Source organism: Equus asinus, chromosome 13 (assembly GCF_041296235.1).
Source record: "Equus asinus isolate D_3611 breed Donkey chromosome 13, EquAss-T2T_v2, whole genome shotgun sequence".
NCBI lineage: Eukaryota > Metazoa > Chordata > Mammalia > Perissodactyla > Equidae > Equus > Equus asinus.
In genome coordinates, this window is record NC_091802.1 from 46,698,062 (window position 1) to 46,726,056 (window position 27,995).

General features: G+C 42.8%; 1 protein-coding gene across 7 annotated transcripts; it reads right to left on the reverse strand.

Moving 5' to 3' along the window:
* STRADA (STE20 related adaptor alpha) lies at positions 1–27,944 on the reverse strand. 7 transcript variants are annotated; one of them, XM_014847949.3, is made up of 13 exons: positions 27,789–27,925; positions 19,605–19,684; positions 17,903–17,960; positions 15,418–15,446; positions 9,583–9,685; positions 9,035–9,156; positions 7,439–7,547; positions 7,199–7,322; positions 5,382–5,553; positions 4,542–4,646; positions 2,216–2,457; positions 1,871–1,913; positions 1–1,627 (listed from the first exon to the last, which is right to left on the reverse strand). In XM_014847949.3, the coding sequence occupies exons 2-13, from the start codon at positions 19,638–19,640 to the stop codon at positions 1,475–1,477; spliced, it is 1,296 nt and encodes a 431-aa protein (XP_014703435.1). In that variant the 5' UTR covers positions 19,641–19,684; positions 27,789–27,925; the 3' UTR covers positions 1–1,474. The 7 variants fall into 7 exon arrangements, 6 of the variants coding, with proteins under 6 accessions (XP_014703435.1, XP_014703436.1, XP_044601005.1 ...); XM_014847950.3 differs by having other exon boundaries at positions 19,629–19,684; positions 27,789–27,915; XM_044745070.2 differs by lacking the exon at positions 27,789–27,925 and adding an exon at positions 27,378–27,396.
* Between the last annotated feature and the right edge of the window lie 51 nt (positions 27,945–27,995).

Here is a 27,995-nt window from a genome sequence, read left to right on the forward strand (position 1 = left end):
CCAAAGGAAGGTTTTTTATTATTCTTTTTTAAACTGGTGTTACAATTTCTGAGACAGGGGAAAGTAACGGCATTTGATGGTTCAAAGCAGCTTCAGGGAAGGAGGGGCACTTCCTTAATCTGACAGGCGAAGTGCCTGAGCAGGAGGCCCCTCACCCCTGAGGGACCGGCAGCAGGAGGGGCCGGGCTGGTGCCCGCGCAGGCCAAGAAGCACCTTGGAGGTGGAGAGGTTAGAGTCACCCCCTGGCCAGGACTCACTGGCCGCCAGCCAGGAATGACAGCGGAGGGGGCAGGTCTGGTTCTTCGGTTGCTTGCTCTTTGGGTATTAGTGCCAACGGTGAGGGGACACCGCATGCCAGGTTACTAAACAAAACCCTCCCCATTCCTGTCCTGCCAAAGGTGAGCCTCTTCTGCCTGGATTCCTAGTGGCCCAGAAGTGGTCCTGGCAGACCCAGGGGCTGGTCTCCGGCATCTAGACCTTTGCAGCCCCAAAGCAGTTTGATGGCCATAGGCTAAAATTAAGTTAAAATTTTTGATAGTTGAGACAAGTCTATTATGGGTTTTAAAAGAAATCGGTGTGTGGTGAGGCTATCTAATGAAAGAGGTCACTGCTGCGCTTCCACAGGCACTCCTGGGACCACTCTTGGATGGCAGAACCCGGGTGGAATGACTCATGTCTGAGCATATATGGCCAACACACAACAATGCCACTCTCCAATGGATTCTCTGAAAATTTTAACTTGTTCTGGCAATGAAACTAAGGACTTAAGCCCACAGGCTGGGCAAGACATTATGGCCCTTGGAGAAAGCACCAGAGCAGCTGGCAGGAGGCAGTAAGATGGACCCTCAGTGGGAAAGGAATGAGCTACAGCCATGACCTATGGGAAGGTTTCAGGTGTCAGGGCCCAAGCGCTAAGAAGGATCAGGATGGACTGCCTCAGCCTTAACCTGGTGCTTAAAAAGAAAAAATACCCTTGTCTTCAATTATTAGGGGAGGTCTGAGGGGAGGAGGGACAGGTTGCTTATTGCCTGCCCCTCGATGGAACTATAGGATCTGAGAGCAGAGGGAAAGAATGGGATTACGCTGCTAGGAGAGCAAGAGTGGGAAGAGGAAGTCACACAGTTCCCCGGGCTGAGGAGTCAAACCCTGGGCTTGGACTTCAGCCCCCAGGGCCAGAACAGCATCTCTTCCTTCTGAAGAGGTCACCTGAGCTGCAGAATTGGGAATGTCAGCTTTCTGGCCCCTCCCGATCCAGGGTTGTTGGGATTCCCTTTGTGTCTCAACAGCCTTGGAGTAGTAAAGAAAAGTTTCTCTCCAGAATTTCTTTTCCAGTCAGTAAGCAGGTAACTCTCTTGGCAGAAATGTCCTTTCTTCCCAGTCTGCACCCAGGAGGGTGGGAATGTGGCCAGCCCTCAGGCAGGGCCCCTGGAGACTCATATAGCCCGGGATGGAGAAGGTGCACACTCTTCAGAGGTCAGAACTCCCAGTCGTCCACCTCCAGCTCTTCCAGGTTTGATACCAGGCCAAAGATTCCACTGTGATCCTGAGACTGGCTGCCCTCAAAACTGGTGATGGGGGTGACAGGACGAAGTAACTCAGGCAAAGCCTCTGAGGCACGTCGCTTGATCTGGAGGAGGAGAGAGAGTTGGGGGTGGATCCTGTTGTTCTGGGTCCCAGGACACCATGGGGCAAGGAAGCATGGTGCCATGACAGATGGGCTGTTGGAGCCAAGAGTCTCTACGATAGGAAGGAGCAGCACCTTTAAGTGGCTTCAGAAACATGGTCATGTCTCTAATTTCAAAGGGAGAAGGAGAGAATATCCAAAAACCCCAAGAGAAAAACAGGGAGGCTCAGGAAAGTGCTACTGTACCTGCTTGAAGAAAGAATGGTTCAGGAGGGTGCTGGCACTTGGTCTGTAGAGAAGAGGAGAAGAGAACAGCATGATTCCCATGCCTCAGATTTCCAAAATCCTGCTGCTTCTACCTTACCCTCTACACCCCTCTACTTCCTCCCTCAGCTCACCAAGAAACAGCAGCCAGAGCTACTCAGGCTGGCTTCTTAGCAAACCCTTGTGCTGATCCCTCCTGCTGTGGGGCTCCGGACTCCTCCAGGGAACCGAGGCTTTTACAGGGCAGAGGCAGCCTCTCAAACCCTGCCTTAAATTCCAAGCCCCTCCTGCTCTCCGGGAAGCCTACTCCAAGCCCAGTGGAAATACCTGACTTCCGGGTTGCGCTGCAGGCACTGCTCCACAAAGTGGTGGAAGTGGGGGGAAAAGGTGCGGTGATAGGGGTGGGATGGCGAGTCACCATTGGAGGTCCTGGGGGTGCTGGTGGCCAGGCTCTCACTCAGGCCAGAGTTGGCCACCGAGCGTGAGGTGCTCATGGTCAGCTCCTCAGCGGGGATGGTGCTGGTGTCCAACAGGCAGGGCACCGTGCCGTTCAGTTTCTCCAGCAGCATCTGGGAGGACAGAGCAGCCAGGACCTTGGCTGGAGGGGCCCCTGGAAGGCCTACAGAGCTTCCTCATAAATACACTTTTCCCAACATACAAATGTGACTTGGGGGGGGAAGAGAGAAGAGATAGACGTGGAATAAGTCTAACTTTTCCAAAGGAATGCTGGCCACTGGCTTGGCAGCCACACCCTAGCTAGGCCAAATTGAAGAGGAGGAGAGGGACTACAGAACAGTAGCCCCTTCACCACAGCCGGAAGGAAGAGGCTCGCAGTCCCCCTTTATAAGCATCAGATCCTTTTAACTGTAGAGCCCTCACCCTGGGTGAAGGCAGCAGCCAGGTCATTTTCTTTGAAGCCCCAGCCTGTTTGCCATGCCCAGGTGGGTCCACTGGGGTCCATTCCACAGTGCCTGTAGTGCCACGTCCTGGGTTGTTGCTGTAGCAGCCGGGCAGGAGCAGTGCACCCAGGGGCAGGCCAAGCTTGGGCAGCTCTTCCAAAGTCCTCAGACTCAGCTCAGGTAAAACCAGCCCCACCTTGGGGACCGCTGTCCTCATGAACGTGAGCTGTCCGTGCCAGGGACCTGGAAACCTCTCTAAAGCTGCGCTGTCTAATATGGTAGCTACTAGCCACATGTAGCTAGTCATATTTAAATTAATTTAAATTTGGTTTGAAATTCAATTCCTCAGTCTCACTGGCCACATTTTAAATGCTCAATAGCCACAGGTGGCTAGCGGCTACCATATTGGACATTGCAGACACAGAGCATTTCCATCATCTCAGAAAGGTCTATCGAACAGTGCTGTTTCTGGATCTGTACCTCTTGTTCACCTTAAATAGCCTTTTAACTCTTCCCAGAGCATCTTTCTGTTACTGTCTTACTTAGATTTTCTAGATTCTCTACCGACATTTCCACACGCTTCTAACCAGTCTCCTAGATCTAACCCATCTGCTTGAGTGATCCTTCTAAAACATACAGCTGTTGCTATCACTCCTGTGCTTAAATGCCTTCAGCAATTCTCCACATGCTTTGGGACAGGAACCAAAGCATACACATGGCATACAAAGTCCCTCATGATCTGCCCTTGCTTCCTTCTCCAGCCTACCACCCAGAAGCACCAGTACTTCAGCCATTTACAACTACTTGCTGTTCCCCGGATCCTGTTCTTTCTTGACTTTGGGTCTTTTCACATGCTATTCCTTCTGCCTAAAAGTTTTCTTCTAGTCCCCATTCTTCACACAGTTAATTCCTATTTGCCTTCAAGACTTAAGTGCCACCTCCTGCCAGCAGCCTCCCTGGGCCTCCTGCTCTACAGAGCTCTCCTTTGCCTACTCTCTGGCTGCCCCTCTCCCCACAGGGCAAGCAGTCTTTGGGTTCAAGGGAGAGGCTCACTCAGAGCCTATACCCCCGCATGCCCCCACCTCCCAATTCTAGATCATGCTCCAGGTACTTGGGACCCAGGTAATCCTTGCCTAAATGACCTAAATCTACTTCCTGGACTTGAGAAGGCCTGGATAAGCCTCTTCCCTGGGTCTGTCTCCCAAGGGTAGATTATCCCACCGGCTGTGTATGCCTAGAAGTGGCCAAAGGGCAGTCATCGTAAGGGGCGTGAACAGCAGTTGAACTTGCAGGCTGGAGCTTCCAAAGGTATTAACTGGAACGTGGTAGCACAGAACCTGAGAAGTCTGAGAATTCTAAATTAGAATGCTTCCAGGTATATTTATCAAGGTAGGAGGATAGAATTGTTTTTATAAATTTATAAAAATATGTTAGCTTGAGGTACGTGTTTTCTATAGACACAGTGTATGCAGGCCTCCGTGTGCACTCCTGCCCTGGACTGTGCAATTGTTAGCAGTGGGCCTGCTCCTGAGTTCCCCTCCCCTGGGCTCCATGACCACAGCAGTTATGACACAGAGAAGTAACAGAGTCACACAACTATCTCCCCCACGGGGTGGGGCTCTTGAAGGAAAGGACTGCGTCTTTCATCTTAGCATCCCTGGCTGGTGTCCTGAGTGTGGCAAGTACTCAACAAGCATTTGTGGAAAGCAGATAGGCAGGCATGCACGAAGGAAACCACTGAGCTGCAGGCTCACCTGGGTGGCAGGCATATCCTTAAAGGGGACGTGGCCATTGGCCAGCTCACAGGCTGTGATTCCCACACTGTAGATGTCAGATTTGGCATCATAACCCTGAAGATTCTAAGTCAGGAGAGAAAAGTCACAGATCACTCCATTTGTAGCCTTGGTTGTGGTTCTTAGAAAAAGGAGGTAGAGCAAAAACTGAGAGGAAAAGAATGCCTGTCCCCAAATCAGGACCAGCTGCTAAGACTTTCCTTGCCCATGCTACTGAAAAGCAGCTGCTATATTAAAAGGAATGAATGTTTGGTGATGCTATGTACAAGCAGGATGAAGTGCAGGGCCCCGTGCTCCTGCTTAGCATGTGGTGCAAAACAATGTTTCAGTCAATGACGGACTGCATGTACAACAGAGGTCCCATAAGATTAGTACCATACAGCCTAGGTGTGTAGTAGGCTGTACCATCTAGGTTTGTGTAAGTGCACTCCGATGTTTACACAACAAGGAAATCGCCTAATGACGCATTTCTCAGAATGTATCCCTGTCATTCAGTGATGCGTGACTGCACAGGGATGCAGAGAGCACCAATGTTTCCAAAATGCTTGCTCTTCCCATAAGATGGGAAGATCTCTGAAGGCATCAGGTACAGTTTGGGACCCACAGAGAGGAAACTACATCATCTGTAAAGGGCACATAATGCTCGTGCCAAAAGGCCTCTCAGGTCTACCTGCCAACAGGGAACCCCTCCCTCCACTCAGAAGCAAAGAGCACCTCCCATCCCGGGAAATTCCTCAAGGCTTCCCTGGGAAATCATGAGTTGGTGGGGGATGGGGGTTCTTCGGGACTCAGTACACAGACCTGCTGGAGGACTTCCGGGCTGAGCCAAGGCAGAACCTTGATACTGTATTTGGGAAAATCGTGCACCACACGCTGCCGCTGCCCATGGCTGATCATGCTGAGGTTGCTGCGTAGACCAGACAGGTAGACCTTCCCATCCGCGGAGATCAGAATGTGGCTTGCTTTGACACTCCTGTGGGGGAAGGTGGGCAGGGGATGGGTGTCATGGGGCAGCAGAAACCCCTCACACCACAAACCTGTGGCCTTCACACACTAGATCCAGTCAGCTCTGTCCCTGTCAGCGTGTTTGTGTGTGTGTGTGTGTATTATGTTTGTATATATACATACTATACATCAACACATATTTTTATGAAAAATTTCAAACATACACAAAAGAGAAGACAGCATGACTTCATTTACATATCACCAGATTTTAAAACTTATTTACATTTTGTTCAAGTTCTCTTTTATGCTCAGACACCACTGCTTCCCCCACCATCTACTGCTTTGACTCTGCACTTTTTGTTGGCAGGTGTTCTTGTAATGTGCATCACTGTTTGTATGCAGATCTTTTCAGTTCACCTAACGGTACTGTGCTATGTGCCCCATTCTTCCTTTTTCTCTCAGTGCTGTATTTTCGAGATTCACCTATGTTGCCATCTGTACACATCTAACCTTTGCTTCTAAATGCCACCTGTACTCTGGGGTGGCATCTAACAGCTACTCATCCACTCACACTGCCTCCAACCATGACGAATATGAACAACATCCATATACATGTGCCCTGATGTGCCCGTGTGAGGGTCTCCGGGGTGTACATCCAGACGCAGCATTGACGGTCCCGGTTCCGAGTGACCCTGGCCTGAGTCAAGCCACCTTCCACCACTGGGACTGGAGATCTCACCTCCTCACCACACTGGGCCTCACCCAAACTCTGAATTACATCAGTCTTAGTTAGGTGTATAAAGTGACATCCTCCTGTTTTAATTTGCTTTTCTAATCATTGCTAGATTTGAGTGTCTGTTTACACGCTTGTTAATCTTTTGGGTTTCCTCTTTTATAAACTTCAAATCCTTTGCTCATTTTTCTATTGCTTTGCTATCCTTTTCTTGTTGAATCACAAGATTACCTTCTTACTAATTTCCTGTGTGTTTTAGACAAAGCTAACATCTTCCACACTGTCACCCACTCCTTGTTCATGGTGTCCTTTATTGGAGAGAAATCTTTAATCTTGATATAATAAAATCCATCAATTCTTTGTCTTATGTTTTGTGCTTTTAAAACATTTAGAAGTTCTTCTGTGCCTCAGGTCACAAAAATATTTCCTCGCCTTTCCTTCTATCTCAGTCTGTAGTTTTACATCCGACATGTGGGCCTGCAGTCCATCTGAAGTGCTCCTTTGTATGTGGAGTTAGGCAGGGATTCGCTTTTATCATCTTCCCTACAGTGAGTGGGTTGCTTTTCCTGACAGCAACTGCTAAGGAATCTGTCTTTTCCCAGCCTCTCAGTATAGGGTTGACTCTGGGGCACACAGCGTTTGGGTGTGTGCCAGTTTGGGTGCCCCAAGGAAGGAGAGAAGGGTGGGGGTACAGAAAGGCCCATGTTAGATGTTCCTCTCACACAACACTCAGGACCAAGCTGCTCAATAAAGAGAAAGTCAGCAGCTTCAGCACTGACAGGCTAAATGCTCTGCCTACCACGTGAGAGACCAGGGCAGAGTCCCGAGCCTGGATTGGAACTCTGGCTTCACTAACTTCCGTGAACCTTCAACTGTTTACTTGAGGGCTCATGGGCACGGATCCCCACTCTTGTAAGCGGTAACGCGCCTAAGAATGCACCTGTGTACATATCCCATGTGGTGGATGTAGTCTAGGGCCTTGAGGACCCCCTGCAGGATGTAAGCAATCGCCAGTTCGTTCATGCCATCCATGAAGTGAGTACAGATGAGATCCTTTGCAGAACCTGAAGAAAAGAATCGTGGGGAGATAGGGAAGGGTAACAGAGAAGGAAAACAGCACATAAGCCAGCTGACAAGAGTTCTTAGAACCCCTCTCTGCCAGTACCCGTTTCCCACTCACCATAAGCCATGAATGGTGTGACAACCCACAGCTCGTTGTCTGCAATGAAGGTGGCTCGATATGGCAGGATATTGGGATGACTGAAGAGTTTAGAGACATGAAGCTCCCCCTAAAAGCAATGGTAAGCTGAAGTCAGAATAAAGGGGCACGGAAGAATGATGCTCAACATGAAGGTGGCAGCAGGAATAACATGGGAACCTAGCACTTTCTGGGTGCTCTTCTCCGATTCCTGGGAGCAGCCTAAGCAGGAGCCTTCCAATACGAGAGAAACTAGGCTCTACTGTCTCTGCAGGGAAGCCAGCACTGCTTTGCCAGCTTCCGCCTGTTGGGCTCTGCCAGCCAATCCTGAAGAGCCTCAAGAAACAATTCCCCGCCGACAGGGAAACTGCTAACAACACAGCAGAGGGTCCCAGTTCGCTACCTCAGAGATGATGAAAACAAACTGTTGACCGAAGACTTAGGAAGTTGTAAGCTTAGCTCAACTTCAAGGGCCAAGGCACAGAACTCCTCTTTAACATAAGAAAACAAAAACTGTTTTCCTATTACATAGGAGATTGTTGTAGTCAATAGAAACAAGGAAAGAAAGTATTAAAGAACAAATGATAACTTTTCAACATTAGAAGACATTTCTCCTGAAACCTCAGATTGAGAGACCCCTTCCTCAGGAGCAGCTATGGAAAGTATAAGACCTATGGAATTTGAAAATAAATTTGGACAAAAGATGTGAAGAAAAAATTGGACAAAAGAACTGCAGAAACTCCAGGATCCCGGCCTCCAGGACATGAGCTAAGGCCAAGTAGGCAGTACCTTCTACCTGTCCGACGGTCTACAGAATAGAGAAAAGAATCATCAAGTCCAAGATGCTCTAGAACAAACTCAGATAGGTTTTTTTCTCAAATAACTAAGCTGGGACTGACTTTCTGTTCCATCTTCAGACCCACAAAACTACTCCAAACACATGAACTGGTATTAGAGCACCAGTGGATGAGCATGAATTCAGAACAACACCATAAATGAAGAAGGGGGAGGGCCCAACTAACTATACTGAAAACACACTGACCCACGCCCTAACTCTAAGGAGTTCCCAGCACAAGCTTTCAACAGTGAAGGAGAATTCAGTCCCCAGTCAGTTACTAGACCCGTGCTCGCTCCATTTAACGAGAGGGCAGCCACCTGCTTCTCCAGCAGAAAGGAACCTCAGGCAAACAGGACACTAAGAGCTGGAAGATGGCCGCCCATGGCAGGGCAGGCTGCCTGCATCTGGAACAGGACAGCCTGAGTCTGAATCCTGCCTCTGCAGGACCATGTGTGACCACCAGCAAGTCACTTAGCCTCTCTGAATAATAAATAAATGAATAAATGAGCCACGAAGGAGTCTTTGGAGAAGGAGAGGGGAATACAAATTGGGCTGAGCAGCATTATAGAACTCTTAGTGCCAAATGCCCAAGATTCTTCACTGGGAGCTGCCATAATTTCTTGGTTTGGTCTACCTTCATTTCCTGCCAGCTACTTTCAGAAGACAGATCTAAGAGGTGCCTGTAATTACTACTGGAACTAAGAGCCCACCCTGCAAGTGTCGCATTCACATTTTATTACCTGCAAGTACATCACCATCTCATTGGAACAAGCTTCTAGGTTAATCCTTCGTACCGTCACATACTCTCCCATTGGTTTGTACCTTGCCAGATTCACTGTCATCAGATCCTCAAATCCTTTGCCTAAAAGAAAAGAGGGATGCTATAAACAAGGACAGTAGCAACAAAGGTTTTCATTTTCCTTAAAGAGACTTGATTTAAAAAGAAAGTTCAAATTAAAACTTTCACTACTGTTACTTTTATGGCTGACAATTCTTGATTTTTCTCTTATCTGTGCCTTCTCAGTCAACCACTCTGACTGACTGTGGCTCAGGACACCAGAAATATACAGCCCAAAAGAAAAAATTGCAAAGGAGCTTCTCTCCTGGTAACATGATCTCTTTTCCCATACTTGAAAAAAGAAAACCAAACAGGACCCGCAAAACCCAGTTTTGTCACCACGAATTCTGCTAACTGGCTGAGAGCCTCTGGCACACATTTATCTAGGGATGCTGAGAAGGCTGCAGCAGTCCCCTGAAACATGAAAGCAATGACAGTTCTGGACATTACCTATAATGGTGAGTAGCTCATAACACCCTCCCTCTGGCAGAAAGCTACTCATGATCTCCTGTTTAGAGAAGGATGCTATCGACTCTGAGCTCGCCTCATTGGTCTAAACAAAAAGAAAAATACGTTAATAAGAAAAATTGGAGGTGGGACAGGAGTGGGGAGGTGGTAATTCACACCCACAAGGAGACTGGTCTCTAAACAAATATACAAATTCTGACTCTGGGGCAAAGAAGTAGTGCCAGAACTACTTGATGAGAAACGCAAAGTAAAACACCAGATGTCCAATGTAGTAAGCAGCACTAATATCAGAGCAAGTGTTAGAGCTATCTACCAATGGGAATGCGGGACAAGGGCCAGTTCCAGTCAACTGCTGATCTGCTTGTCTTTTCTAACAACTGATTCATTTGCTAAAAATTATGAAATTCTTAGTTGGGGAAAGGATGTCTGGAGAAAAGTAAGTTTAGAAAAGAGAAGGGGGATGGAGAGTGGGGGGTGCGGGGAGTGTCTCTTGAATCTCCTACTACATTAGGGTCCTATTTTTAAGGTCCTAACTACAAGACCCCAAAGGTCAAATGCTGAATCTTGCTATAGGGAAAATATGGCTATAAGAAGCCCCTCTTTAGCAAACCAAGAACTCAGAGCAATCATTCCTTGACATTTCCAAGTGAAGCAAGAATACAGCCAACACACTAGATTGCAGGCAAGGAACAGAGCTGTCACGTCTCAGCCATCATCCCAGGCAGCAGAAGTAACCTGCTCCCTCATTCCTGCCCACTCATGCTGCAAACGAAGCTGGACCCCAGTCATTTAGGATGTGAGCATCACCCCTCCGGCCTTTGAGGTCCTGAAGGAAAGTGCCCAGCAAAATACATGGCAGACCAACAGCTCTTCCTTCAGCTCACTAGGCTCAGTTTCCTTCTTCCAGACCCAAATGCATCTGTATGATTTAGAGACTGTGAGTGTTCTTCTTTCCTTTGGATCCTCTTTAGATGTGTGTCTAACTGAAATAGAAAACCCTAGGCTAGTGCATATTTCATATGCTGCGTTCATAAACCAGACCTCTAGTCAGGAAAAGGTCCTTGTGAATGGATCAAAGGCTCTTGGCTCAGCACCAGCCAGACAGCATGAGTTGAGAATGTTCTGATGGTGGTACGACCTTGTTGGGGGTCCCTGACCTTTCAAGCACATCTGATTTCAAGAGCTGATGCTGTGAATGGGGAAAGAAACCAAGTGGGGTTCTGTCTTCCACACCACTTACACTGACAATAAGAGAAACCCAGTCAAGCAAAATTGAGCCCTGCCAGCAAATTACATTTCTAATTTAATCAATTGTTATATGTCTGAGATTCATCATATCGTTGTATTTAGTCATGTTGTATAATATTCATCTGTTCTCGTTGATCCATCTTTTCCCCAACACTTGGTATATTCAGACTTAATTTTTGCCAACCTCATTGTGGGTTTCACTTACATTTCCTTGGCTACCAATGAAGATGAGCATCTTTTCATGTATTTACTGGCCATGGGGCTTTTCTCCAAGGTGAAAATGCCTCTTTCTGTCTCTTGTCCATTTTTCTACTGGGTTGTTTTCTACTGAGTTGTCTTTTTTTTTTTTTAAGAAGATGCCTTTTTTTTTTTTTTTAAGATTTTATTTTTTTCCTTTTTCTCCCCAAAGCCCCCTCGTACATAGCTGTATATTCTTCGTTGTGGGTCCTTCTAGTCGTGGCATGTGGGATGCTGCCTCAGCGTGGTTTGATGAGCAGTGCCATGTCCGCACCCAGGATTCGAACCAACGAAACACTGGGCCGCCTGCAGCAGGGCACGCGAACCTAACCACTCGGCCACGGGGCCAGCCCCTACTGAGTTGTTTTAATGCAGGATTTTCCCAAAGTAGGCCCCATGGAACATTAATCCTGGCAGTTAATGCATGAAAAAACTTTACACATCCAATTAAGTTAGAAAATGCAGCATACTCTCTTTCATGGAGAATCATAAGGTGTACTCACATATTAAAGGCTTTAGGAAGTTCTGTAGTAAGGAAACTTGTTTAACTTTGTTTAACATAGCATTTCCCAAAGATACTAGTCCAGGGAACCCTTTTGTGCCTAATATCCATTACATTTTGGGGAAGATAATTTGGGAAAGGCTATTTTAAGTAAAACATGATATCATGCAAAGACTATGGGCTTAGGGGCCAGTGAGAGGCAGAATTTTTTTTTTTTGGTGAGGAAGAGTGTCACTGAGCCAATCTTCCTCTTTTTCCTTGAGGAAGATGGTTGCTGAGCTAACATCTGTGCCAATCTTCCTCTATTTTTTTTGTATGTGGGACACTGCCACAGCATGGCTTGACGAGTGGTGTGTAGGTCCGTGCCCAGGATCCAAAGCCACAAATGCTGGACCACCAAAGTGGAGTGCACGAACTTAACCACTACACCACTGGGCCAGCCCGAGAGGCAGAACTTGAACTCAGGTCTATCACTTGTTCTGTGACCCTGGGCAAGTCAGTCTAATCTCTTGGGATTTCCATTATCTCAGCAGTGGAATAATTCTCACTTCACAGGGCTGTTGTGACAAATAAGAGAAAAACACCATGTAAAGAGCTGAACGCTCCCTGGTGTACCACCACAGGTATTTCCCTCTTTTGCTATCTACTTTTTGGTCACTCTCCTGCTCAATAAACATAGAACAGAGAAAATGCAGAAAACAGAGAATCCTCGGTAGAGCTTGATCGATAGTTAAGGTTGGTTTGATTTTGTTTGTTTACACTTATCTGTGTTTTCAAATGCTCTGAAAACAAATTCTAGGATCATTTAATAGCCACTGTAGCTTCTTGAAACTCTCTTGTCTTCAGAACAATCTTAAGATACTGGTGACTACATGCCAGGTACCTCACACAGGTGAGACAGAGACACAACCAAGGGACAAAATGGAGTAGCAATTCGAGCAAAAAGCTCATACCAAGAGCTCTGACATGGTGACTCCCCATTTGTTTAGAACTTACAAGCTGCGGGCTAAGTTAATCTTGAGGAGTCCCATTTTCTTAACCTTATACCTCTAACTCCCTGCATATTCTTGCTCTGCTCATCCTGTTTTCCCAGGTATCAATCTGCTCCTAAATAAAATCAGTGTTACCAGTTAACACAAAACTCAGAGGTTTGCTTGCAGCCCCAAGTCCCTCCTCGGGCCTGTGAGTACCCACCTGCTTCAGCCCCTGCCTCCTCCTGTGATTCCGTCCCACACTACACTCCCCTGACTCGCTCCCTGACCCACACAAACAAGCGTGCTCCAGGCTGAGGAAACCCACCCTAGCGGTTCCTTTGTTTGGAACACCCCTGCCCTCCTCCTTCCCTGCCCCTGCCATTTTCTCATCGCTGCCTCCTCCTTATCACTGAGGTCTCAGCGTAAATGTCATCTATTCATTGAAGACTGTCTAGAAAGGAAAATAGGCTCCTAGTCACTTAATTATATCATTTTGCTTTCCTTTATTCACAGTAGTTATCACTGCTGTTTATTTATTTATTGCCTGTCTCCTGTACCAGAAGGCAAGTTCCATGAGGGCAGGGACCTTATCTGTCTTGCTCACTGATGTATTCCCCAATGCCTGCAACAATGCTGGCACATACTTAAAGAAAAATCATTAAAGCAAAGTTTGATCTGGGGAGGTTTTCTGCCTATGACTTTGTCATTCCCACGGGCTGAAGAGAAGAGTAGGGTAAATGGACCAGCCAGTTCCACTGGAGACAGGGTTCAATATAGTATAATGACCTATACTGGAAATGCCAGCCTTCACACAACACATTCATTAGATCCCCTGCTACTGGGGGCCCTTTGTAGATCAGACTGATACCCACATGTGAGAAAGTACTGCATTTTTTAGCAGGTAACAATATGGCCCCAATGACAACAAATCTAGAACTACTTTGCATTTGAAGGTTTTCTTGCCTCTGATCTCCAGGCAAATTCCTTAACATTTCTCTCATTTGAAAAAGAGAAGGACTATGAAGGATAACTGAGTCCTGAGATGAAAAAAATTTATTATATGCACTTTAAATAATTCCCTTTGGAAAAACTACAGATAGATACCTTTTAAATTACCCATCTCCCTCTTCCTTGCTAGGAGTGCATGTGAGACATATTGTCTACAAGGCTACATGGTAAAGACACACTCTTGTTGAGCCTAGGCAGGGAATGACTCTTTAACCTACTGACGTGAGTAGTTAGTAACTTGAAAATATTCCTACTATCTTTGTTGACTACAGAAAACTACTCAAAAGTGTTAGTTTTAGAAAATAAAGCTCTTTAGGTAACTGGGAATATGAGTTCCTGGGTGGTCTGGAATTTACGAGATGAACTAGCTTAGTGGTTGCCCTTCGTCCTCTACTCCCTGTCCCCAGCTTACTGGAAATGCTCCGCAAATGGAGGCTTTCTCCTTTGTGGACAATCTATAGGTCTGAACTCAGAGGGAAACTGACCTTTATTGAGGAAAACAAACAAACAAACAAAGGCATTATTTTAAAAGGAAGAGGTCTGGTCTGGTATTACCACCGGGAAGGCAGGTTAGTTCATTATGTTGCTTCAGATTTAGAAAAGGTCAAATTCAGATGAAAAGGATGAAATATTCAGTCCATTCTCTTTAAACACAGCATCACATAGTTTTATTAGTATCATGTATAATCTCAAACTGCCTAGAGAAAGAAACTAATTCTATCAAAGTCTTTTCGTAGTTTCCCCTACCATGAAAAGCATTTTATTCATTTTGAAGCATTTGTAGCATTCATAAGCTACTGATATCCAGAAATCACTATAAAATAACTTTGTTTAAAGAGTTCATAAAACAAAATACAATAAAGCACACAAAGACAAAATTTATGAAATGCTACCAAATAAACACATTCAACCTGGCACAGGTTTCACACAGGATAACTTTTGGTATAACACTGGCAGCTGTAAAAATATAGAAATTATATATAATTGGCATTGTATTCTGGAAAAATACCTAACTGATCCTATAGGAAACATTTTTGGTCTCCCGACTGGAAAATATTTGGATCTGATAGACAGGTGCTCCTGACTAGCAGACCAAATAAGCATAGCCAAAACTTTACTGAAAGAGGAATTCTGCATCAACATCACCATCTTTCACTCAGCCTTGGGGCTGCCTGCAAAACGTGCAGACATCTGTCATCTGAAGGGTAAGAAGTCTATTTGGAAAAGAGCTCTTATCCGCTTGCTTTCTGAGATACTGATTCATACTATCAAAAATAGCTTGGTACACTGTGCACATCTGGTATTATTTACTCAGGTAAAATAAACTAGAAGAGTAGGAAGCAGGGCAAGAATCTTACAACTTTTGCCAATAAAAATACATTTTCTGTTTTGTACTTTGTAGTTTGGGGTTTTGTTTTTTAAGGTAGGAGATTTGAGATCCTGCCTCATAATCTAGACAAAGATCTCTATTATCTCTGTGGACTGAAATCTATTATGAATAGACTAAGGATGGAAAATTTAGTACCACTAGACACTAAAAGACAACCACATTTAGACTGTTGACACCTTCTTTTTTGGAGGGGGTGGTGGGTGATTGGTGGGGTTGGAGAGGCGAGGAGACTTTAATCCTGGAGAGAGAAACAAAAAGTCCTGAGACGTTTTCAAAGTACACATCAGAAGCTTTCCAGGGTGAAACCTGAATCTCCACACTAAAAGAATTACACTACAAATAAAGCTCAATGACAGATAAACAGAAGCACAAATGAAAAGCCAACAAAACACACAAACTTCCACAAGAAGTCATCTCCATGCAACAGCCATAGTGCTAAAGCCTAGAAAGTCACTTACTTTTCTCCGAGTGTCACCCGGAGGCTGCTCTGGAGTAGAGAAATTGATTGTTGGCATTTTGTTTTTTAGCAGAAGACATACCCACATTCAGGACAGCAATTACTGCACTTAGGACTACATTTATTAATAGAAACCACTTAAGAGTCATTACAGCAAAAAGTGACTGCAGTGCTACACATAAACACACAGACACAGATCCACAGTAGAAATGCTGCAGCTAGATGAGGTTTTAAACATGAATCTATGGCTCTTCAAAACTTGGCAAGGCCAATATTCTATGGCTACTGTCTACTGAATATGATTCAACTGGTATAATTCTGGTCATACATTTACTTTTCATCAGCACACAATGTTATTTTCAATAGGCTGCTTTCAGAGTCTTACGTTGTGAACAAAAAACTCATTTATAAAGTTATAGAGATGGCTGGCTATTTCCTGGGGAGTGCAGAGACTAGGAAAGAGGATTAAAAAAAAAAAGGGCCAAAAATGTTTTAATACAGCAACTTGCATATGTGGGACCATTACCCAATTTGATTCTCCAGTCAGATACATTCTATTCTGAATACAAATAAAGCAAGGGCTTTTTTGGCCCTCTGCTACTCTTGGTGAAAACAAATAAAGCCAAGGACAACTAAAATAACTTTCTGCTCTTAAATCAGTCAAATTCTCTATCTGTGCTTTTGATTTTCTCCATTCTGTAAAAGTCACAAAAAATCATCAAAGTAGATCTTTAACCGTAAAGTATTGGAATGATCACACATTCCCAAATATGTTAAATTAGAAATTAGAGCATCCAACTGTATTGCTGGAGAAGACTGGCTACAGGGTAAATTAGCCATAATTTATCAAAATAAGATTTCTTTTTGTTTGCCTTGGACATCAGTTCTCTGGTACACAAATGGCAGGAGCAGTTGCTTAAGACAGTCTGTCGAGGTAAGAAGCCAGGTGATGGATTAAAGGAAATCAAACCCAATCTTCCAGAGTAGAAGGCAAATTCCAAGTTGTATAAAACTTGATAACATACACTTCATCAAGCTGTTGAACAGTATACAGAACAAGCTCTTCACCCTCCTCAGATCAGAGACTAGGGAACTGTCAAAAGACAGCCAGTGATCCTATCCTCAAGACACTGAAACCAAAATCCATTAATTCAATTCACATATATCAGAAGATTTCTAATTAATTAACTGTAAACTGGACTTCCAACTCAATTTCCATCAATGCCAACGTTGAAACCATTGTATTCCCCTCAATGATGGGAAGAAAGTAAGAAGAGGGCCAGGATATAGTCCTTTTTTATTCCATTAGCCTTTGCTTTACCGTGAAGCTAACTTTTATTCTTTATAATGTTTTAACTCATCATTTTTCTAAACTCACATTTGTCTAGTCTAAAACACAATACTTTGACAAAATTCATGAATACTACTACTGCAGACGTTCTTTGAGAGGCATTAGGGAAAATAAATGAATAGGTACTACCTAGTAACTAACAAGTTTGAGCTTTCACTTTCTTAAGCCTATTTGGGGGTATTGTGGATCAGCCAAGCAATACACTCAAACTGATAACCTGTTTCTTTAGCTATAGGAGTTGAAGAGAGTATCTTGGTGTTCAGACACAAAGAATGGGGTTCGACTACTATTATTTTTATAGAAAGGAATTTTCTTTGCCTTAAGATCACAGCTCCCCAAAAGGCTCAATTTGAAATTACCTAAAGGGGAACACCTGAGCCTGTTAAATCTCAACGTTGCAAACCTACTTCACTTCTGAAATCAACATTTAGATCTTACAATAGAAAGTTAATATTTTTGTCCTGGCAGATTTTTCCTTAGTTCTCTTCTCTTTAAGTCTCATAATTTCTACCATAAAAAGATGAGTCAACTAGACTGATCAGTTAAACCAGAATTTTTATATCATTGCTACCTTTGTTCTGATATTATTTTATTTTATTATTTTAATTTTCTTCTTCTTCTTCTTCCCCAAAGTTCCCCAGTACATACTTGTATATTCTAGTTGTAGGTCCTTCTGGCTCTGCTATGTGGGATGCCACTTCAGCATGCCTTGATGAGCAGTGCCAGGTCCGTGCCTAGGATCCGAACCAGCAAAATCCTGGGCCTCTAAAGTGGAGCCACTTGGCCACAGGGCCAGACCCGGATATAATTTTCTTTTTAAAATCCTCAAGGCTAGAGACTTTTACACATTTATTTTCCTTTAAGAATACGTATCTCAACTGGACAAATACTTAGAAGAAACACATATGCCTTTAAGTAAATACTAGCTTTCTAACAATCAAGACAGGCCAAAGACAACTGCCAGATCAGTTCTCAAATCTCTGGCAAACCATGGATTCAAAAAGGAGCCAAATAAATACAACAGCTGTAGTTTACACTTGCCCTTAGAATTACTAATTTCTATAAATTTATTTAGTCAACAAATGGGTGATGACATTTAGTCTGAAGCGATGGCTAAATGCCATACTGTACTTACCTCCAAATAGTTCCAAATCTCTTAAGCCCTCAACAATGAACTTTTCCGAGACCCACCGCTAAAGAGAAAAGCCCCAAAGAGAATTAGTATTTCTTCCAAGGCACAAAAAATTAGCTATCAGCCATTAGACAGACAAACAAAAACAGAATCGTGCAGTATAGTTAAGAAACATTTCTACAGAAAAGTTTTGAAAAGAATCTTGGATTTAAATCAACTGAAAACAATAGATTAATTCCTTTCTCTATTCCTCTTTGCCTAATTTGACGAATAATTCCTAAATCTGACAAATGACAAACACATAATATTGGCCTTATTGATAAAGAATGTTTTTGTCCTTCCTATATATAAAACTACATTGTGGTTCTATCTTACTCGTTCCATGGCTGTCTATTACAGATGCTTTGGATCATTAATGACAATTTGAAAAATATTATTGGAATTCACAACACAGAAAACAGGGATGAAACAGTAGTTTTTCACAAGCCTCTATTAGTTTATAAAAGGAAACAGCAAGCTGTATATTCTTTCATCCACTAGGGTTTCTAAAGACATCACCAATTTTCTACCAAGTTTACAAGGACCAAACTAGCATGACCAATCTGTGGCCACTTTCCTGGCCTATTTCAAACAAGTATTGGATTTCCATCATAGTGATCAGTGGTCTAGTTTCACCTGAACCAGGCTAGGTTGAAATAGAAAAGAAGCTCATATTTAAAAGCAATGGAATCAAGACTGTATTTCACTTCAGGACTGGTGTTAAAGTTGGGCTTGAAGGCATTCTTTCCACTGGGCAGAGTTGAGGCTAAGGAGAGATTCAGTTTTTCCTCTTAACAGTGGAAGTTTACCCTTTCCAATATACATTGTTCTTATATAAATAAACATAAGAAAAAAGAAGATTAGGTAACATTCAGAAATAAGTTGCACTATATGGATTATGAATTGGAACTATAATATCATTTTCTGTCCTCTATATCAATTTTTTCAAATTAAAAAAAAGAAGACTCTAAACAAAAAACTTGATATAAAAAATCATATGCACTATACCACAAAACATAATTTACACTTTAACATTTAAAGAAAGTGGTACATTCATAATGTCTCATAGCACACATTGTTACAAGATTTTAAAATAATTACTACTTTATTTAGAAATTAACTACGTGTTAATAAATAAAATAAAATACTTTTATGAAATCATGGAAGCTTATAAAGAAGCTAAATCCAGTATTTGTTCTTGAGGTCACTTTAGTGGGTAAAGTTTTCAGCTGTAATAAAATTTTTCATGTTCAAAAAGTCTTCAGTTAAAACCCATAATTATACTTAGAAAAAAAGTGTTCCAATGATTACAATTTGATACTGATTTTTAAAACACACAAATTCATTGAACATACAGAGGAAACTGGCAGATCATATCTAGACTGAAAAGGGCCATCAACTCATTTAATGTTGAATGATCGATATTCATAAAATAAGCCATCTTGTTTGTTCTCTATCAAACTGATGGGTGTGTTCTGTGTCCCTGGTCAGCCTCTGCCTATAGCTCTTCTCTCAGGAGTGAAGGCTGCAATACCTGCTTCACTTCCTACATCCATCACTTCTGCATGATCCTGAGCATCACATAAAAAACCACCTACAGTATCTGCCCAAACACATCGCTTTTCAGAAATAAAAATAGTAAAGCCAGAAGAAGAGAAACACTCACCCTGATTCGCTCTGGTTTACTTACAAGAAAAGACATGAGTTCCTAATGTGTAGACCTACTTCAACTGCAAAAATTTAAACCTAAAAGGAAAATAGAAACAGGGTGAGTTAGTCGAATCTCCTTTTTACAGAAATACCTTTTGATTAACAAAACTCACTATGAGTCTACCATTCAAAGCACTGTACTAGATCTATACATTGCTAGATTCTCAAGATTTGTTTAGAGAAACTTCCAGTGACAATAAACTGGGATGTACTTTGGCCAAGTACATTCTGAAATACTGTAATCTCTATAAGAAAAGAGAAGTTTGTTATTATACGGTTTCCTTCTTTAAATTAATTTTTAAATTTTTCTTGACTGAACCCCTGACTAACTCCTTCCCAGCAGTAACTAACTTCAATTCTTTTGGCTGTTTATCCTTTTTATCATCATTCTTAAATAATGTTTATATGGCCATGACCTATCCATTTTAGACATTTATCTACTAACTTCCTACCATGGTAGATGAGGTCTAAGCTCTCCTATATCACCTCCCTGCACTCTGTTTTCCTGCCTTCACTCCGCCAACCTAGTTCTGGCATAATTTTTGGTTAAACCAATAGCTGACATTTATATTACTATGATTATACAAACATGGTTCATAGCTGAGGTAAATAGTTAGAAATAACTGTATTCTTCCTTCTGTATACCCATTTTCCCCTTAGAGTTAATAATTGCCTAATTTTTTTACTTGCTTGGTTTCCCATGTAGCTATTATTAACTTTTTCCAAATACTTCAACATCTCTGCTATTTGTCTTATCAATATATTTTTTCATACACTCAAACTCATCCATTCCAATTTCTCCTTAGAGATCGCCTTTCCAGGGCCTTCCATCCTCCTACTGTAATCTGGACTAGTTGCTTTCTAGGCCAGCTGCACTTAGTCAGCCTTTTTACTATGACGGTTTGGATCTCCCAATTCAAGGAAATATTCTTCTATTGTTTCTGTGATAATTTGTCTCCTGTATTCTCATGTTACAGAATTCCTAATAGTTAAAGATGTACTTCTAGAGTTATCCTTTAACATTACACTTGTTTCATTCCTATTTTACAACTCTCTACTTTCCAGGAGATTTCTTCACCTTTATTTCCAACCATTCTACTAAGCTTTAAATTTTGGTTACACATTTCCAAGAGTTTCTGCCATTTCTCAAATGTATCTTTCTTCATATCATCCTGACCTTGTTTTATGTTTGCTATTTATAATTAGGAATTTATATCTAGAATGGCTAAAAGCATAATATATTATGACCCAGTGGGGTTTATCCCAGGATTGAAAGATTGGTTTAACATTTAAAAATGAATAAATGTATACAAAATTGTGTTTGTTCGAAGTTGTTTGCAAATAAAGAACCAATTTTAAGGAATTTTAAAAAATGAATCAATGTAATTTTACCTTATTAAATGAGTAAACAAGAAAAAAATATACAATCATACCAACAGATGAAGAAAAAGCATCTGACAAAATTCAACACCAACTCATGACTTAAAAACTCTCAGTCAACCAGGAATAGTCAAATAGAAATAGAACAGAAATAGAATTTTACCAAGTCAACTTGGTAAAAGATAGACATGAAAAATTTATAGCTAATATCATACTTAATGGTAAAAAAGAATGAATGAGTTTCCTCTAAGAACAGAAGTAAAGCAAGGATGTCTGTTCTCATCACTTCTATTCACCATTGTACTAGTGGTCTTGGCCAACGCAAAAAGACGAGAAGAAATAAAAGGCATACAGATTGGAAAAGAAGGTGTAAAACCGTTTTTTTTTTTTTTAAAGATTTTATTTTTTCCTCTTTCTCCCCAAAGCCCCCCGGCACATAGTTGTATATTCTTCGTTGTGGGTCCTTCTAGTTGTGGCATGTGGGACGCTGCCTCAGCCGTGGTTTGATGAGCAGTGCCATGTCTGCGCCCAGGATTCGAACCAATGAAACACTGAGCCGCCTGCGGTGGAGTGCGCGAACTTAACCACTCAGCCACGGGGCCAGCCCACAAAACTCTTTATTCATAGACAACATGATTGTGTACCTAGAAAGTGTTAAGTATTCCACAAAAAAATCATTAGACCTAAGAAAATGAATTTAGAGAGGTCAATTACAAAACCCAATTGTATTTCTATATACTAGCAATGAATAACAACAAAATGAAATTTTTTAAAAATCACCATTTATAATACCAACAAAAACATAAAATAATTAGGAATAATTGTAATAAATTATAGATAAGAACTGTTTGTTTAAAATTATAAAACATTGCTAAGAGGGATTAAGGATGATCTAAATAAGAGATATGCCATCTTCACAGTTTGGAAGACTCAATATTGTCAAGATGTCAATTCCTTCCAAATTGATCTATAGATTCAGTGCAATGCCAGCAGACTTTTAAAAAGAAATTGAAGTGGATCACAGAACTAAACAAAAAGTTAAAACTACTAAAGAAAACAGAGCAGGAAATCTTTATGATCTTGGGATAGGTAAAGATTCAAAATAAGAACATCAAGAGCATGAAATGTAAAAAAAAATGTGATAAAGTAACTTTATCAAAATCAAAAACTTGAAAGACACCACTAAAAAAATGAAAAGACTGGGAGAAAACATTGTGTGTGTGTGTGTGTGTCTACAAAGGGCTTTATATACAAAATATATAAAGAACTTCTACAAGTCAATAATAAGACAACTCAATGTAAATAATAGGCAACAGATTTGAACAGAAGATATATGAATGTCCACTAAAGCATATGAAATAATGCTCAGCATCATTTGTCATTAGGGAAACATACATAAAGCCACAATGAGATACCTCTACACACCCACCAAAATGGCTGACAATACCAAGTGTTGACCAGCTGGAATTCTCATATGTTGCTGGTGGGAATGCAAACTATATAGCCATTTTGGGAAATAGGTTAGTAGGTTCTCATGACCCAATAATTCTGCTCCTAGGTAATCTACTCAAGAGAAATGAAAACATATGTTCACACAGACTTGTGCATGAATGTTCATAACAGCATTATTTACAATAGCTTCAAACTGAAAACAATCCAAACCTCTACCAACTGGTAAATGGATAAACAAAATGTCATATGTACACCAACGGAATACTACTTGGCAATAAAAAGGAACAACTATTGATACAAGCAACAATATCATGTTAAGTGAAAGAAGTCAGACAAAAATCTACACGTTGTGTCCATTTACACGAAATTCTAGAAAAAGTAAAAATACTACGACAGAAAGCAAATCATCGACTGCCTGGAACCAAGAGTGAAATGAGGGACCAACTTCAAAGAGACACACGAGAACTTCTTGGGCTGATGGAAATGTTATCTATCTTGATTATGTGGTGGTTACATGAGTGTGTCTGTCAAAATTCAACAAACCATACACTTAATGTAGGTGTATTTTATTGGAGGCAAATTAAATCTCAGCCAAGTTGATTTAAAAAGTAAAATGACTAAAATAAATAATCAGAAATGCTTTTGAAGAATCTAGAAAAAACCCTGCCACATTACCTCTTTTTTTCCTTAAGGTAGGCTGGGGTTTTGAGGGGTTGTGGTAGTGGTATAGCAATGGGAGTGGGGAATTCATCTGGTACAGAGTTTTAGGAATCCTTAAAATTGCTTCAGAGAAATCAAAGCAATGGTTTTCAACCTAGGGGAGAGAGGAGGCCTTTCAAAATCATCTATAGATTTTTATCAAATTGCTTTTGTTCTCACCCCTACCCTGATCTTTTTTTTTTTTTTTTGGAGGAAGATTAGTTCCGAGCGAACATCTGCTGACAATCCTCCTCTTTTTGCTGAGGAAGACTGGCCCTGAGCTAACATCCATGCCCATCTTCCTCTACTTTATATGTGGGACACCTACCACAGCATGGCTTGCCAAGCAGTGCCATGTCCGTACCTGGGATCCGAACCCGCAAACCCCGAGCCACTGAAGTGGAACATGTGGACTTAACCGCTGAGCCACCAGGCCGGCCCCTACCCTGATCTTCTTACAGAAGCCCCCCTACCATGTCGAGAATCATTTATCCTGCCATGAAACAGTAAAAATACAGATTGAATTTGAAAAAAAGATCATTAGAATGCACATTGTTTAATAACATTAAACACAAAGCACATGCAAAAGAAATTTAAGAGGAAACAAAGTCTACATCCATCTGTAGTGTACAACAGAAAGAAAAGAGAATATTAACATAGAGATGTAGGTGTTTTTATCCACAGAAAAGAACTGTATATGCTCTGGAAAAATATTGGAAACAGAAAATAAAGTTCCAAAATTCCAAAACACTGTATAAACTAATGTAACTGCCTATTTGGAGAGACCTAAGAATCGGTTCTAGACTGCCATATCAACAGCTTCATCAATGATCTGAACCACTGGTTCCCAAACCAGCATGTGTTTCAAATTAACCTGTGTATTTACAAAAACCTAAGGATGCTCAAACTGCCGCCTTCAAAAATTTTAATTCAGCAGGTCTGGGGAACGCACAAGCAGAAATAGGCAACTCTTCATGGAGTTCAGCAAAGGGAAAGATTACTATGAGCTGGGGTGGACCTGGATAATTTTATTGAGGGGTGAGGCTTGAATGTCAAATAGAACTTAAAGAAAATGGGAATTCCAAGCATGAAATAGTATTAGCTACTGATTACTTAGTGTTTATTTGCCTTGTCCACAGGTGTACCTTTCGGTTTCTAGCACAGTGCCCACCACACAGCAGGCACTCGGTAATACTGAATGACTGCTCAAACGTGCTGAGAAGTGTGTCAGCACTTGGCACATACTCTCGGATTAATATGAGGGCAGTTACAGAAGCAGAACTCTACACGTATGAGAACAATGAATAGGCCTTAATGAATAGGCGTGCTAGAGTATGGATTTTATTCAGCAGGCAGTAGAAGGCCACTGCAGGTTTTGAACAAAAGGTGACAAACACAAAACAGTGGTCTAAGATAGTGTCTCTCAAACTTTACCAGGCATGCAAATCACTTGAGGATCTTGTTCAAATGCAAATTTTGATTCAGAAGGTCTAGAGCGGGGGCCTGGTAATTCTAACAAGCTCCCAGATGATGGTAATGCTACTGATCTGTGGACTATTGTATTGACTAACGTTTGAGAAGCCTTGTTCTAAGGAACATTCTAAGGAATATTAATCTGCAAAGGGATGGGAGAGGAGGAGGTGAAAATAACCCAGAGAAAGAAATGCAAGTTAGAATAAAAGTATAGTGGACCATATGTGTGGTGTCATAGATGGATAGGGGAGAAGGAAAAATAAAGAAATTATATTTAGTAAGGACACCATAAGTCATCCAGCCCATCCTCCACCCTTTGGAGGAATAGCTTTTACAAATTTCTGGATATAGGATTATCCAATCTCTGCTTGAAAACTTCCCGCGCCAGAGACTCACTACTTCATCAGGAAGCCCATTCTACCTGTGGACAATTCTGATGACTCCAATTTTTTTTTATGCCCAAGTAACTGGGAAAAGAGTAGCGTCTCAACGAGAGAAATAGGAAAGCTCAAAGGTGGAAGTGGTTTCAGTGGAGAGAGGAGTTCGAGTTTTTTTGTTTTTTTTTTTGAGGAAGATTAGCCCTGAGCTAACTACTGCCAGTCTTCCGCTTTTTTGCTGAGGAAGCCTGGCTCTGAGCTAACATCGTGCCCATCTTCCTCTACTTTATACGTGGGACGCCTATCACAGCATGGCGTGCCAAGCAGTGCCATGTCCACACCCGGGATCCGAACCGGAGAACCCTGGGCCGCCGAGAAGCGCAACGTGCGAACTTAACCGCTGCGCCACCGGGCTGGCCCCATCGAGTTTTTAAATCATATTGAGGTTGAGAAAACAGTTATATATCCCAAGTGGAAATATATCGTATCCAGTTAGAAAAGTAAGACTGATATTTAAAAGACAGGTTAGAGACGCCTATGTGGACTTGGGAGTTAGCAGCTAAAGCTATATGAATGACAGAAATTCACTCAAGGAGAAAATGGTGAGAGAAGAGCAGGCGGCTGGGAAGCAAGCCTCAGGATAGGCCCATATTTAGGACATGGCTCTTGAAAGGCAGGTAGGAAATGAAACTCAAAGAAAAAACTTTAAAGATCCTTTTTCCCCTCCCGGACCCCTTCCCTCCCCCAACCTGATTAATTTTGACCTGTCCCTCACTACTCATTTCAGGTGTCCTGTGCTACAGAAGTCCTCCCTTCCCCCGCCCCTCCCCTGACCTATGTTACCTGTTCAGCCTCTGTATTCAACCCTTTCGGCTACCACACTCTTAATCGCCTATTTTTTGGTCTCCTCTCCTAGACTAGAGATTCTTTGAGGTCAGGGAATGCATCTTGTTCACTGTTGCATTCCCTGAGGATACTGAGCCCCACACACAATACGGGCATTCCCATATCTGTTAAATTAATAATAGTAAAAATAATAAAAGCAGCAAGCATTTACGTGAACTACGTGCAGGATCTGCACTAAATGCTTCACAGAAATTAGCTCACAATAAGTATTATCATCCACGTTTTACAGATCAGGAAATTAAGGCTCTGAGAGGTTAAATGCCAAGGTTACATAAGCAAGTGGTAGAGGACTGATTAGATCTGTTGCAAGGCCTGCGCTCCAGAAACCAGTGATAATAGAGAAGGCTGGGGAGAAGTGTCAAGGCTGTGTGTGCAAAGATACACGACTGAGAAGGTATTACCTGATTTGACAATGCTGCTGACCAGGTGCCAAATGATATAGAAAGGAAAATTCATTTAACTTAATTTTTTTCTTTTTTTTCTTATTTTTGTCACTGGTTTTCTAACCTTCCTCCATGTCTGTGGTTACAACCATAAACACTGCATTTGAACCACAATACATCTAATAACCCTGGTTAACAGGTTGGGTAACAGATTCAACCAGTTCAGCACTGCAACTAATGGCTGAATAGGCTCCTGGCCTGAGGAAACTCAGTTTCTTTAACTTTCAGGGACAAGAAACAGTCTTGGGTGTCTCTAGAAAGTATGAATCAGTCAGTGAAGAACTGTCTTAATGCTGCAAATACATAATGGAATATAGTTCTTCGTCAACAGATACTAGAATAAGAAAAGGACCAATTCCAACACTTTTCCTCTTTGGAGGAAATGAAGTTATAACATGCTAGGACATCTTAGAATAGCCCTGGTGGTCTAATGGTTAAGACTGGGGGCTCTCACCAATGCAGCCCAAGGTTCCAGTCCCCTTAGGGAACCACACCACCCATCTGTCAATTGTCATGCTGTGGTGGTTGCATGCTGCTGTTATGCTGAAAGCTATATGGTACAGGAGGGTCACCCACAGTGGACAGGTTTCAGCGGAGCTTCCAGACTAAGACAGACTAGGAAAAAGGACCTGGCCACCCACTTCTGAAAAAACAGACCATGAAAAGCCTATGAATATCAACAGAGCACTGTCTGAGACAGCGCAGGGAGAGAGAGAGGATGGCACAAAAGACCGAGCAGGCTTCCGCTCTGCTGTACACAGGGTCGCTAGGAGTCTAACGGACTTGATGGCATTCACAACAAAGGATATTTTAGCACAGGGCCGAGAAGTTAGTTGCCCATTTCCTGAAAATTTTTATTTAACTACTCCCTCTCCCTCGCGCTCACTTCTCTACCCCTACCCCCCATCTTCACCCCAAATCTACTGTCGGCACTTCAACATTCTTGGAAACCAAGAAGACAATTAGAAGCTCTGTGTTTTGGCTGATTCCGGGAGTCACCTGGATCTCTGTCCTTAACGGGGGCTTGACCCGCTGCCTGCTCAGCCCGGGGTGACACGGGGATGTGGTGGGAGGAGAGGTGAGCACTAGGATCTGCCGTCTCTTTGCTTGAGCAGGACAAACCGACACCTGGGCCCCAGGTTCCCCACCTAGAAGTCGGGGGAAAGAGGGCAAGCAGGCGCTCGCCTCTCCCGCCCGGCAACTCCGCTCCGGGGTCTCCCGGCCAGGCCCGAGCCTATTCTGCTCTCGGGCTGCAGCCTCTCACTGCGAGAACCGAGAACTCGGGTGAAAAGGAGCCCGGGAGGGCGAGGGGGGACTCGCGAAGGCCCGCCCCTGAGGAGATGAAATCGGCGCCAGGGCAAGAAGGGACCGATCCCCGGAAGACACCAGGCGGCCCCGCCAGCCCGGTACCTGGTCCTGGAGTCAGCACGCAGACCCGACCCGGTCACAGCTCCTCCTCTTTAGTTTATGGCCGCGCCGCCACCAGGCCAGTGGCTGGGAGGGAAGTACGCAACGTGCCATGCGCAGTAGAGGAACCAAAGGCGGGCGGGTAGGGAGCTCCGCCCCGCCCCGCCGCGGCCCGAGCGGTGGAGTAAGCTCCGCCCCGCCCCGCCGCGG

Bases quoted from the DNA above. Each gene is read 5' to 3' on its own strand.
- STRADA (XM_014847949.3), bottom strand. From the start codon at position 19,640: ATGTCTTTTCTTGTAAGTAAACCAGAGCGAATCAGG. The intron at 9,686-15,417 runs GTAAGTGACTTT...CTTTTTGTTTAG, and splicing joins CGGGTGACACTCGGAGAAAA to ACCAATGAGGCGAGCTCAGA. The intron at 4,647-5,381 runs GTCTGTGTACTG...CTCCTGACTTAG, and splicing joins GCCCGGAAGTCCTCCAGCAG to AATCTTCAGGGTTATGATGC.